This window comes from Passer montanus, unplaced genomic scaffold (genome assembly GCF_014805655.1).
Source record: "Passer montanus isolate IOZ18808 unplaced genomic scaffold, ASM1480565v1 scaffold14, whole genome shotgun sequence".
In the NCBI taxonomy this organism is placed as follows: domain Eukaryota; kingdom Metazoa; phylum Chordata; class Aves; order Passeriformes; family Passeridae; genus Passer; species Passer montanus.
In genome coordinates, this window is record NW_024360941.1 from 12,123,128 (window position 1) to 12,135,843 (window position 12,716).

A 12,716-nucleotide genomic window follows, 5' to 3' on the forward strand; every position below is an offset into this window, starting at 1 on the left:
TTGTTATTTCAGTAATTACTGTGCGGTGGGTAGAAATCCATAGCGTTTGTGGTTTTTTTAAGTACCTCAGCAATGACGTGGGGATACGGGCAATTAAAAAAAGTACTTGTTTTTATAACTTTTTACTCCTTGGATGATTGTGGGCACTTAAATGCCTTTTCTGATAGTCTGTCATTGTTTCAGTCCTGATGTCTGTGTTTATTTTGTCTTGGTTCCATCAGCTGGGATAATAGTAAGATCCATCTTTAGAGAGGAAGGAAGACCAAAACAATTTGACAGTAGCATCATGCTCTGACAAATCTGAACCCTGCCAGTTGTGAAGGCAGATTGTCTGATCTACTTTAGACTGTCTGAGAGATGGAAAGGTTACTAAACATCTCCCCCATTAAGACAAAGATCAAAGGCAAGTCGCTGAGCACCTTGCATTTGGAGTTTCTTTTACTTTATACAACAATCTGTGAAACGTTTGTCCTGAGTATTTGCTGATTCCTGGAATAGCTTGGGATACAAAGCATTTGAAATTTTTATGTATGGGAACATGGTGACTCCTTGCTAAAGTTTCTGAGATGATCGCCATAACTAATAAGATTTACCACAGTTGGGTTGTATAGGTATTGAGTTCAGCTCAATAGTGGTCAGTTTTAATGCAGACTAAAGAGTTTCTAGCTCTTAATTTTGTACATGACTCTTTCAAATAGAATTCTAATGCTAGGAAATTTTACTTTCATGTAAATGGTCTCACTTAAGATGTTTGCTTCTTTTGAGAAAGATATTTTGGTTTCTGGAAATTTTAAATGTCAGTGATTCTCTGTTCCTTACAAAAGTTCATTGTAATACATAAAGCATTTTGAAAGAAATTTTATCCTATGCTACTGTCATTCATGTGCTTTAAAGGATGTAAGTGCAGTATTGTGGTAGACTGTGGTAGAAGTGAGGAGTACCCTTTTCAGAATTACAAAGGAATTTTCTTATTAAATTTTCTAATTTGATATTAATTTACTTCTCCTAATTTCACAATTTTATTTTGATTATCACAATGATATTCCTTTGTCATAAGCAATTTTTATTTTTTTTCTTCATAACATCTACATGTTTCACTTGTTCCTATCCTTGACCTGGTCAGAAAGTTACAGGTTGAAACATTCACAGCAGAGATTGTTCTTGTATCCGGTGTGACACTGCCATGTTGTGCTAGAAACATTTTGCTAAGGTGAGGCTTTGGATGCTGGTGCCTTTCGCTTAGCTCCACAGAGGACTCCAAGATGTTGCACTGACTTGCAGAAATCTGGGAAGTAACAGTGCTCTCCTAGATTTAAGCCTCTCTTTCTGTTTAAAACCGTATTAATTAATGACAAAGCAACTGACAGATGCACGGTAATATAGAGGGATTTATAGAAAAAGAAAGTAGCAGAGTTCCCTGGGGTTGATACATTTGCTTTAGCAGATTGCTACTGTTGTGTAGGGTGTCACTTAGTAAGACAAAAATTATTTTGTTGCACTAGACCCCTGAGGAAGAATTTAACTTTCTTACAAGGTGGTGGAAAAAGTTCGAGACCCAGTGCTATAAAATGTCTTTTTCTTGTTCCTCTACTAGAATACAAAAATCTCTGCATTCAGGAGAAGTGCTAAGAGCAGCTTCTACAGAGAGGCAAGTGCAAGTAGTGCCTGCATAAACCTTCACCTGAGCAGGGCAATGGGAAATTGTCTCTGGTTGCACACAGGTGGGTCATATCAGAGCTTCAAAAGCCAAGTGGAGGATGGCAACAAGCTGTGGTAACTAGGGGTAGTCCGGGTAGGTGTCCCAGGAGTGGAATTATCCTTCTCATGGGTGCTACTGCACAATCAGAAGAGAAGGGACAGACTCCAGGGTCCCACTGAAAACCAACGACTAAAGAGTACTGCCTTCACAGGAACAAACTGACTGCAGTGCTGCAGTCTGGTCCAGAGGACAAGCAGACTGACAATTTTGCATTGATTTACCAGAAAAAGTCAGGTGTGTAGAGTCATGTAATTTTTTTCTGTTCTTTTGATTCCTCTCTAGAGTTTTTTTCATGTCCAAATGTATGTGCCAATGAGACAACCTCTGAATCTGAGACTATAATAAAATATCCAAGAAATTATTGAATTACTTTTCTGTGAGGTGAGAAAATGCTGCCTTTTCATTTTAAAGTTTATCTCTTGCTTACATTTTTTTCAAACTTATTGGTAGAAACCATACATTTTCAGTACTAAACCACTATTTTGAAAGCCTGTTTAATTTAGGCTGAGCTTCGTGCACATATGGAAGTAACTGAATGACAAGAGCTTGTTTACAAAGGGTGGAGTAGCCTCTTTTTAAGAGGCTACTCCAAATTTTTCTAAAGTTTTAAAGATCTCTGCCTCTTGTACATGCTATATATATGCAACTATAAAATATACTCACTATATTGCACAGCTGTATAAGCAAGAATTTTGAGAGGGCCCTTAGTACTGGGTTATTCAGCAAATGTTCTGCAGTGTTATAGCAGCTGCTGGGATTTAGTTCCTTTGGTATGCTGCTTGTAGGACTGCCCATCAAATACGTTCATTGTCCTCTTTGCAGGACAACGCGAGCCATGCAAGATGCAAAACACTGCCCACTTCTTACTGCCAAGGGCCTTTTTTTCTTAGTGGTTTTTTTTCTTCAGAAAGTACCTGCCTGACACACAGAATCTCCTTGTTTGTGTGGATGTAGCACCCAGAAGTTTTACAAGAGCCCAAGGCCTGCATGTGCATGGTGAAATCTTTGCGACATAGGCTCTGTGGAGGAATGGGAGTAGATAGACACAGAGATGTGGGAATTAATCTCTAGGAAGATAATTTGTGATGGCTTTTACTGCTGGTGGCACCTACACTGGCTGTTGACTTCTTGCTCTCCATTGTTTCAGCTCCCAAAGCAGAAGGTTAGGCTGTTATTCTAACTTACAGTACAGCTGGTCCCCATATATCAGTGTGTTACTTAAATACCAGGGTACTAATGATATGTGACACCAGTGGAAAACAAGAAAGTTGAGGCCAACATTTTTGGCATATCTTTTGCTACTATATCCTTTGGAAGAACAGCTGGTGAATGAATTGATTTGTGATTTGAATTGCTGTAAGTCCGCATCTCCAAGTTTTAGAATTCTGTTATGTGTGAGAGGAAATTTGTGCAGGATTCATGGCTTGTCTCCCTCTCTCGTTAGTTTTGTACACTGAGGAGTTACAAGCCCAGCTTCCATCCATTTTATCTAACTCGCATTGAGTCAGCGATAATAGGAGAGGGAAAGCATGCATCAAAACAAAAGCTGTATCCTACTTGTTCCTGCTTGTACACTGGCTTTTAGGTAGATCTGGGTATTCAGATTGAAAAACCTTCTGCATCAATTGTCTTCTGTGCAGAGGAAGCACAAATGCAATCAGAAGGTCTGGCATGGAAAAAAAGAACGAAAACAGGGGAGCCTTTCTTCTCATTACACAGACAGGTTTTTCTTAAAAGTCATGCAAGTTAAAATAAATACCACAGCACATAAGGCAGCACACAGAAAAATGAATCGGTGAACTACAGCACGTGTGCAGCAGCAGCGCTGCATTCCTGTCATCACACGTTCCCAAAGCATAACACGGAGAGAAATATGATCTGAAACTAGTTTAAGAGGTGCTGTAAGTAAGCCAGGATTACTACCATGGTATAACACAACCTGATAGCAAGACTGAAGACTTACTTGTGATAGGCTTTGAAACATTTTCCTTTTTTTCTATTTGGAAAATTTTCACTTATACCTTTGGCCTTGGTGGTGCCCTCTTTGGTGGAGTTTCTCAAATGCTCTCTTCAAGAAGAGAGTCGTCTGGCAAGCCCAACTTTTCCCTTGCCAATAAATCCATCATGGAAGGCTGCCTCTTTTTGTGACCTGGACCACAAGCATGGATTACAATTACTTAGTTTCTCTTGCATATTTGAGTAACAACAAGTACTAGTGAGAGGTTACAAATTAACAGTGTTAGTGTCAGAAGTCTAAGGACTGATGTGAAGGGGTGTGAGTGAGTTTTCTGGTTTGTTCTTGCTAGTGCATCTGATTGCAAATATCTGGAAGAGAAAAGTAGTGCTTCCTACAGACAAAGACAACTATGGTGTATTGTCAGACCTCCTTAACCCATAAAAGATTGCTTAAAAACATGTCTTTTAGAGTCTGAATTCTTAACCTTTGTTAATAGAGAGATAAAAGGATCCACACATGAAAATTGTGAGTTTATGACGTGGAAAACTTTCTCCTCCATGGATTTAAAATGTTAGAGATGCTAGCAGTGTATTTTCTCAGGAACTCTAGTATGCAGAGCTGTAAATCTAATAAACCCATAGATTACCAAGGCCTGTGATGTTATACATGAGCTTGGGGTTTTTCACAAGTTCATAATTACATTTTTCCCACCTCTTCTCACACTCCATTTTTCCTCCTCCTCTGCTTTACGACTGTTTGTACTACAGGATTTTTCCTCCACTTTATTTTTTGTTTATTCCTTTCTGCTCTCCCTCTCATACTTTCAAAAACCCTGCAATTCCTTCCCAGAATCTCACAGCATCCTATCTCCCCCTTTTAAAGTGTAACAGAATGTGATGATTTTGTTTTCATAGGCCACAGAAGGACAATCTGCTCCCTGTTTTACCTGGTTGCCTGTGACTATGGCCTTCCTTAGTGCAAGTTTCCTGTGTGTCCCAGTATTATCAATGTTATTTGTAGTGTTTGTTTCTGAAGCTGGGCATGGGAAAGGACCCCTATCACAGACCTGCAGTGTGATGCCACAAAACTCTGTGTGGCACTTGCCATCTTGTGAGTGTTAGCTCTCCCAGTTGTGTTGGGTGCTTGTCGGGCACCAGCTCAGCTGACAGTAATAAAGTGAAGCCCTTCCAATTTCCTCCATGAGTAAGCCAGATCAGGCTGTGTGCAACAGGCAAGGTAGGGACAGGGTAATGCATTGTTTGAATGCATAGGCTTTGAATGCATAGTTTGAGGGAAAATAATTTTAGAGGTGTAGCTTGTCTTAGTGAAGAGGGGGATTGCTTTCCTCCTTGCATGTCCTATTATTTTGCCTTTTTAATTTTAGTATTTGGCTTGTGTGCTTATTTAATTTGAAAACCTCATGCAGTCAGTCCCCAAGCCAAGGAAGTAGCTCAGGCAGTAACACCAGCCCACCCTCTTACTGAAGCCTGCTGCTGTCCCTATGGAAACTTGTTTGTCATAGGGAGGAAAAAAAAAGTAGTCCCAGCTGAAACTTGAAATACCACATTACATGAGAGCAATTACCATATATGTACAAGCATGCATACACATACACATGCAGAGAAATACATATACAGCTCACCATATTGTACTCTGCTACATTATTATTTTTCAGATAAGGAAAAATAAACCTTGAAATAGGAGCTGAGATCCCAAAGTTTTAAGAGTGCGTTTGCCACTGATTTCCTACAGTTTTCTGGGCAAGGTATGTCCTTTTCTTTTATAGGTTTTCCATCTACAAAATGGGAACAGGTCTGTTCAGCAACTAGTAATTGTTTATGAAGATCATGTGCAATAGATATCCTTAGTAATATTTGTTTTCTCACTTTTTAAAAGATAGAGCAGATTTTCAGAAGCAAAGATTTTGAATTGTTTCTCCAAAAGACTTCAGGCTCTTATGAGCTTGGACTGAAGAAGGGTTATGATTGAACATAAAAAAATCCTTTGTAACGTCTGATATGGAACGAAGCTGCTTTTTTGAAATTCCTAATGTTAAATCTATACTTTGGAAATAGCTACTATTATATTGCCAATTATTGATAAGGAATTGTTAGGTTATGAGACAGGCAGGATGTCTAATTTTGGTTTAGTTCAGACCTTTTCCCCAAGATCCCTATGGTTTATTTATCCAGGCATCACCTCTCCCCCTAGTAATGCAAGATAGAGGTGGTTCCTGTTGGACTGTAAATACCAAATTATAAAAATGAATGCTTTATCTGATTTTCAATAAAAAGCCTCTGAGTTTAACCTTTCCCTTATTAAACAAAAAATCTCCCCAAAACCAAACAAAAAATAAAACCCCAAAACAAAACCCCCTCAAAATAGTTATGGATGAATAAAAAAACCCCAAAACCACAAGCTTTGCCACCATCTTAATTTTTCTCATCACTACCAAGTGTTCATATTCCCATTAGTATAATTCATGCCTGGAAGAAGAATTTTTCCTTACTTCTAGCAAGCTCTATTAGACAATTTCCACAGCTGAGAATCTTTTCTTTACTCTGCTCTGACATAGCCATATGAATCCAGAAATTTACTTTCCTTTATTAAAAAAAAAAGTAAACTTAAATGTGTCAGAATAAAATCTTGTGGATTTGTTTGTTATTTTGTTTTGTTTTGATTTTTTCTTTTAAAGTTCTCAAATTTTAGCTTTCAGATCACATGAAGAAAATAGTTTTATTTCAGTTTGGCCACTGAAGCAAAAAAAAAAAAATAAAAAACCAATTACACTCACAGTTCTAGCTCTTATTCCAAAGAAAACAGCCAAAACTTAAACTTGGTCTTTAATTATATATTTGATTCATCCCAGTAACAACACTTGACTTCAAACAATTCAAGAGCAGGAGGAAACTTGCTCTGAATTCCTCTCTTCAAAGAGGAATACTCTTTCAGATACCATGTCAGAAGATTTTAAGCTGAAACCAAACAAGATAACTGTGAGAAGACTTGATAAAAGGAACTTTAGGTGACCACAGGAACAAAGTCTCAATACTGAGATGTTTTAAATTGTTTTTAAACAAATCTCCCCACATGGGGGAAGGGAAAATTGATCTTGCCAGATGGTCAAACCACTATAGTTACTTATTTCTCTCATTCCCTCCTCCTTTCATAGTTGTAGGAGCAAATTATTATTCATTTAAAATTACCACAAAAGGAAGATGGGTCATTATCTGTACCCAAAACTATGAACCAGTGTAATTCCTACAACTGATAAGCAGACAATACCATGTGTTAATTATATGTACTGTATTACCCTTGTGACAATTCATGGAAGTGTACAAATTAAGTCAATTAAAGCCACTTGAAAGACTTCTGTGCAAAGTCACCAGTTCATTAGTGCACAGCAAATTGCTTGAAAAGAATTGGGATGTGTGCTTTATCTGACAGTGGCAGAGCCATCCCATCTTTTTTTATTTGATATCTGTTAGACTATTTTAGTTAGGAATAATTATACAAAAAGCCAGTGTAAAGATCACTGTGGCCTTGTTTGTTGTTGTGAGTGTTTGTTTGTGTGTCCTGCTTTGTTCTGTCTTCCTACTTCTTGACCTCATTTTTCCTCCTCATTGCTGATTCCTATTTGTCTCTTGTCTCGTGTCATCTTTTAATGGAACAGATTGATATCTAGGGCTGTGTCTAGACTAGGAGAAAAGTTGAGTTCAGTTCAGCAATAAGTTGAAGTTAGCTGGCCAGCTATATTCAACCACTTCTTGACTGCTGGAAAGGCAAAGCCATCATTCATTCAATGTTCAGATAGTGCAATGTGAATTTGTGCTCCTAGACACAATTTAATTTGCTTCTACATCTGGTAAAATAGGTACATGTTTTAGGTTTGACTTATCTAGGTAGTGCTAACCAATCTACTGCAACCTCAGCCTTCAAGGAGAAAAATGGAGTGATTCTAAAAGTTCTTATGGTTTTTCTGGTCTGAGGGTGAAAACATGCTCTATTATAAGCTTTGCGTAGGTTGATGAGTAAATTGCTAGATGAGTAAGTTTTATGATGGAAAATCTTGTGTTTTTATTAGAGGAGCTCTAGGCCATCTTTTTTCTCATCTTAACTTTTTCCTGTTGCTACCAGTATACAAAGCATCAGTGCAAACATGTCTTTCCTGATAGCTTTTCAAAGTTGGAAAAAGATGAGGCAGAATGAGAAAGAACCCTGTAGCATTTAGCTTTCAAATTTCTTGCTGAGTTTCATAGACATGTATTCTACTCATACGAAAGGGACTGCTGTGTACGAGTCCCTGAATAATTCTGTGGTGTGTGTGCTGCCCGCAGTAGTGCAGCCAGATGGGCTGAGGTGGCTGCTGAAGTGACTAACCCACAGCCATGCAGCAAGGCAGCTAATGGATAATATCTCATGGCCCTCTGGCTTTGGCATAAAGTTCATTCACTGATGGTCATCCTTTGACTGGTTCACCACTATTGAAAATTGCCAGTTACAAAATTACACTTCTCTGTTTTTCCATGCTCTTAGAAATGTGACACAAACCACTGTAAGAAGATTAATTATAAAAATGTAAATATATAAGTGATTTAACAAAGCTGCAAAAGCAACATTTTCACATGCCTGCATTGCAGTTGTCCCCATTGATAAGGGTGGCAGCACCTGACACCGGGCGTGCTCAGAGCTTCTTGCGGAGAAGGAACCGAGTCCCTTTGCACAGTTCTGCTTAACTGGAGTTCATGAAATGCCCTGGTGGCCAGGCCCCACTCAAGAGGGTGCCCTGGGAGTAGATGTGTGAGCCACTGTGAGAGGGTGGGCAGCCCCCTTCCCGCCACTGAGGGGGCAGCCCGGGTGTCCTGGACACCCTTGTGGCGTGTGGTGGGTTCTCAATGTGGCGGTGTGGCAGACTGGGCCCTCCTGGGGAGAGCCGGTTCCTGAGGCGCCCATGGGGAAAGGCGGCGGAGGATGCGTGGGTGAGCCCCGCAGGCTGTGCGCAGGGGTGCCCCGGGGATGCACATCTGTCCTGGCGCCCTTCCCTCGCTTGTGTCCATTCGGCCCGCGGCTGGCCCGGGGCGGCAGCGGCGCCCGAAGGGGCCGATGGCCGGGCCCGGCCCGCCGCTCTCCCTGCCCGCCGGTGCGGCGTGCCCAGCGCTGCGCACCCGGTCCCGGCGCTCCGCCGTCACTGCCACCGCCAGGAAGGAAGGAAGGAAGGACGGACGGACGGAAAGGAGGCGGAGCGGGTGCAGGCGGGAGGGGTCCGGGTGCCTGCCGTGCACGGGGTTTTGTACGCGGGCGCGGGCGAGCCGGTGCCGCGCGGGGGAGCGCGGAGCCCGGCGGGACTAGCGCGGCTCCGGCGGGAGTGGCATGAGCCCGGGCGGCGGCGCGGTGCGCGGCGCTCCGCGCCTGCATCCGCTCGTCCCGCGGCCGAGAGAGGCGTCTGTGGGCCCTCCCTCCTCTCCTCTCCCTCCTCCTCCTCCTCCCGCCGCTCCTCCCGCCGCGCCGGGAGCTGCCGCCTCCTCCCCAGCGCCGGGCGCGCCGCGGTCGGGGTCGCAGCCGGCGGCCGCGGGATTTTCCTCGTTTGTTTGGGCCTTTTGTGTCGGGGCTCACAGTTGGCTAAGCACGGCCGGGCTGAATTGGGCCATTGTTCGGGACCCCCGAGCTCCCACGCTGCACATCTCTCGTCCCCAGCCCCCTCCAGCTCCCCCTCCCCCCCATTCCTTTTTTTGCCTGAGAAGCCACATAACGTGCCTTTCCTCCACGCAAATCTGGGAGCTATAAGCCGGACCGATTGCAAATGAAGTGTAATGCATTGTGGGACGTGTGTAAAATTGGATCATTCGAGGGAGAAAAAAAAAAAAAAGGAAGGGACCTGCGGCTGGCGCCCTAGAAGAGGGAGCGGCGAGATGCGCGCAGGTTGCGCCCCGGCGGTGCCCGCGCTAGGCTGATGCCCGGCAGCGCGCAGCCCTGACCCATGCTGCGGCGGGAGCAGTAGGCTCGGGCATCCTCAGGATGAAGAAGACGCGGAGTACGACCTTGCGGCGGGCCTGGCCTAGCTCCGACTTCTCCGACCGGGCCTCAGACCGCATGAGGTCCCGCAGCGAGAAGGACTACCGACTGCACAAGCACTTCCCCCCAGCTTTTATTTCCCAGGCATCACGGGGCTACATGACATCAGGTTTGTAACATAATTTGTGTATGCCAGAGAGCTTTATTGCGAGCCTGCTTCGGGATGTGTGTCTGGCTGGGAAGGATGTGTTGGTGGGTACGGAGGGGAGCCTGCGATCGGGGAGGCTGAGTTGTTAGGAATAATGAAAAAAAAAATAGCATACATCCACCATTTTGTACCTCTGCAAGATTCACAGCGGTGTCCTCGCAATATGGTGTTTAAAATCTATTAGTCTAGTGAAATAAAATGTGTGAGAAAAACGGTTGCATCTGTGTTGCGGAAGAGCAGACAAAAATGACTGGATGTGCAGAGCATGGAGCCCTTTGCGCCTTTTGTGCGTAAAAGCATGTGCTGGATATTTACTGCTCTCCCACACATTCCGCTTAAAATGCAGTTAACTCTAGTTCTAAACTCATCAGGTTTTCGTGTTTTTCCATTTTGGAAAGGAAAAGGATTGCAAATGCAGTTGTCTTGTTACAGACTCTCGGGCTTTCAGCTGCATGTTTCTGCAATGGCAAGGCATGTGTTGGTGAAAATGACTGTAAACACATTTGCATTTGTTTTTTGAGGTGTAGAAGGAGACCAGACCTGTGTATGTGGTGGAACACACACGTGCATGTATATTCATTTGTCAGTAGCTTTCAAGGAAGGCCGTAGGGAAATAATGGACACTGCACCAACATGTTTGTGCATGGGAAAGAGAAAGCACAAGCAAAACAAAAAAACAGCGCAGGGAAAGGCAGGCATCAGGGAGAGGCTTGGCCTCCGATGGAGTGCTGGTGAGATTTTGGAAAGCCTCAGTACTATATGTAGAATCTGCTCCATCCAGAAATGCATCTTAATGGCCTTGGAATTAAGGCATTTCATAAACACCCAAAAGAAGACTTGGAAAAATGCTGATGGGGAGGGGACCGGGGGCAGAAAATCCTGGAAACCTCCTTTGTTGTTCTGCTGCCTCTTTATTGTGATGATAGGACATAATGTTTCATTATTATGATGGCAATTTCCAATTTATCACAAAGGCACGTTTCTCCCTCCGAGGCACCATTTAGGTTGAGTAGGCAGATTCCTTTAAAGGAGAAAACTAAGGTATTTATAATGCATTACTGAAAACGTCTCCAGCCCGGTACTGCTGTCCCCTCCCGCCCCATTTCTGCTGCAAAGGTTGAGCCACAGATTGTGGTTTTCAGTTATATGCTCACTTTCCTGTCTCTGGCCCAAATAAACATATCTCTTTAGTCAGGATTGGTTTTTCATGTTTTAAAAGTGCCTCATGACTGTTTTTTCTTTAATGCCCAAGTACAAGAGAAATAATATGCATTTTATTGAAAAATCTGCCTGTGTAAGAGTATTGTGCCATTTTTGCAATTGGTGCTCTGGTTCCTGGGAAGTCACATAGTGAGTGGAAACAACAAGGAAAATTTATGCTTGAACAGCTGAAGAGGAGAATGGTTGTGTTGGTGGAGTGGTTGACTTGTTCTGTTGGTGCTGCAGGACTTGAAAGTGTCTGGAAAGTTGAATCTGACAATACTGCAAAGATTTTTCTTATTCTGGGTGAATGTCCTGGTATTCCCAATGTGAGATACCCTGTGTCAGATCTGTTGAAGTCAGTACTTTTTAGTCCCTTCTTTCAGTGTGAAAGCCCATATTTAAAAGAGAAGGAGCTCACGTGAGGATTTTGTGCCAAGTGGTGTGGTTCTTGCTTGTTTTTAATTCTTCAGCAAAGTGCTCTGGCTCTGTGAAAGCTTTATGTTGGCAAGATTGGTACAAACCAACCAGACAGCTGAACACCAGCAATCTGCAGAATCAGATATGTCACCCTGCTTTTGTTGGCAGATACCTGTGTCCTTGAGAGGTGGGAGGGGGCACAGAATTTTCATCTGCTACAGGTATTTTAAAGTAATCTCCAGACCAGGAATACTTTTTTATAAATATAGAGGGTATTGATTTCAATTGCAACAACTGAAGATAAGAACAAATGTCATGTTAAGTTTTACTAATTTGCTGAAGTTTTTGGAAGAAGAACACACTGAAAATTAAAATCAGCAAATACTTGTTGGTTTTGTTGTTTTGGGGTTTTTTGGTGTTGTTGTTTTTTTTCATCCCTAACAACAGCTTGTTAGGCTTTTATCTGGAAATTTAATTGTTCTCTTATAATGGATAGTTGCACATTAATTTTTTTTAAAGGATTCTTGTCCACTGCCTTTCCAAATATTAGTTTTGGGAGGTATAGTTACTGTGTCTAAACACTTCTCACTATTGAAGGAAACTCTCTTCCTTGCAGGAAATTTGTAGGAAGTCCACTGGTGTAAAAATTGTGAGGATCAGGAATACAAATGCTTTCTTTGTCACCCAGAGTGTTGTAGGGGAGAAAGTGTCCTGAAACACATGGGCTTTTCAGAGGGCTGCATTCTGTTTATCCAACCATTTAACCTCATCACCATTAACATTGTTGTGGTCATCTTTTAATTAAATGCCTCATTGTTTGGAATGGGGTGGAGGGTGGGAAAGAAAGCTTGGATTTTTCCTCAATTACTATGCTGGGGGAAATACGGAAATGCATACAATCAAACAACCTTCAATAAGATGCTAAAAAGCTTGAAATGTTAATATTCAAGTATGCCTGAATTGAATGGAGAAGCTATATATATTTCTTTCAGCACAGAGAAATACTGAGTAATGGTGCTGCCGTCAGTGCCATGGTGTTTTGTATGAGGAAAACACAGCCCCTAAGCAGAACCATGTTTATAATGGAAGTGCAAACCTCATGCTGCAGTGGTGAAGCACATCTGATTTTAAGCAGCCTTTTCAGTGAAACTGAGTAAGGA

General features: G+C 42.3%; 1 protein-coding gene across 7 annotated transcripts in view; it reads left to right on the top strand.

The window, feature by feature from the left end:
- Nucleotides 1–12,716, top strand: part of STOX2 (storkhead box 2) — a 142,369-nt gene that overhangs the window by 61,842 nt on the left and 67,811 nt on the right. For 2 of the 7 annotated variants that reach the window (XM_039700087.1, XM_039700088.1), the window contains exon 1: nt 8,967–9,897. The exons of 4 other annotated variants lie outside the window; for them this stretch is intronic. In XM_039700087.1, the coding sequence (XP_039556021.1) occupies nt 9,732–9,897 (166 nt within the window). In that variant the 5' untranslated portion in view covers nt 8,967–9,731. Of the gene's footprint in view, nt 1–5,464; nt 5,482–8,966; nt 9,898–12,716 lie in introns of those variants that run through there. One more of the 7 variants, XM_039700090.1, reaches the window with a different exon arrangement.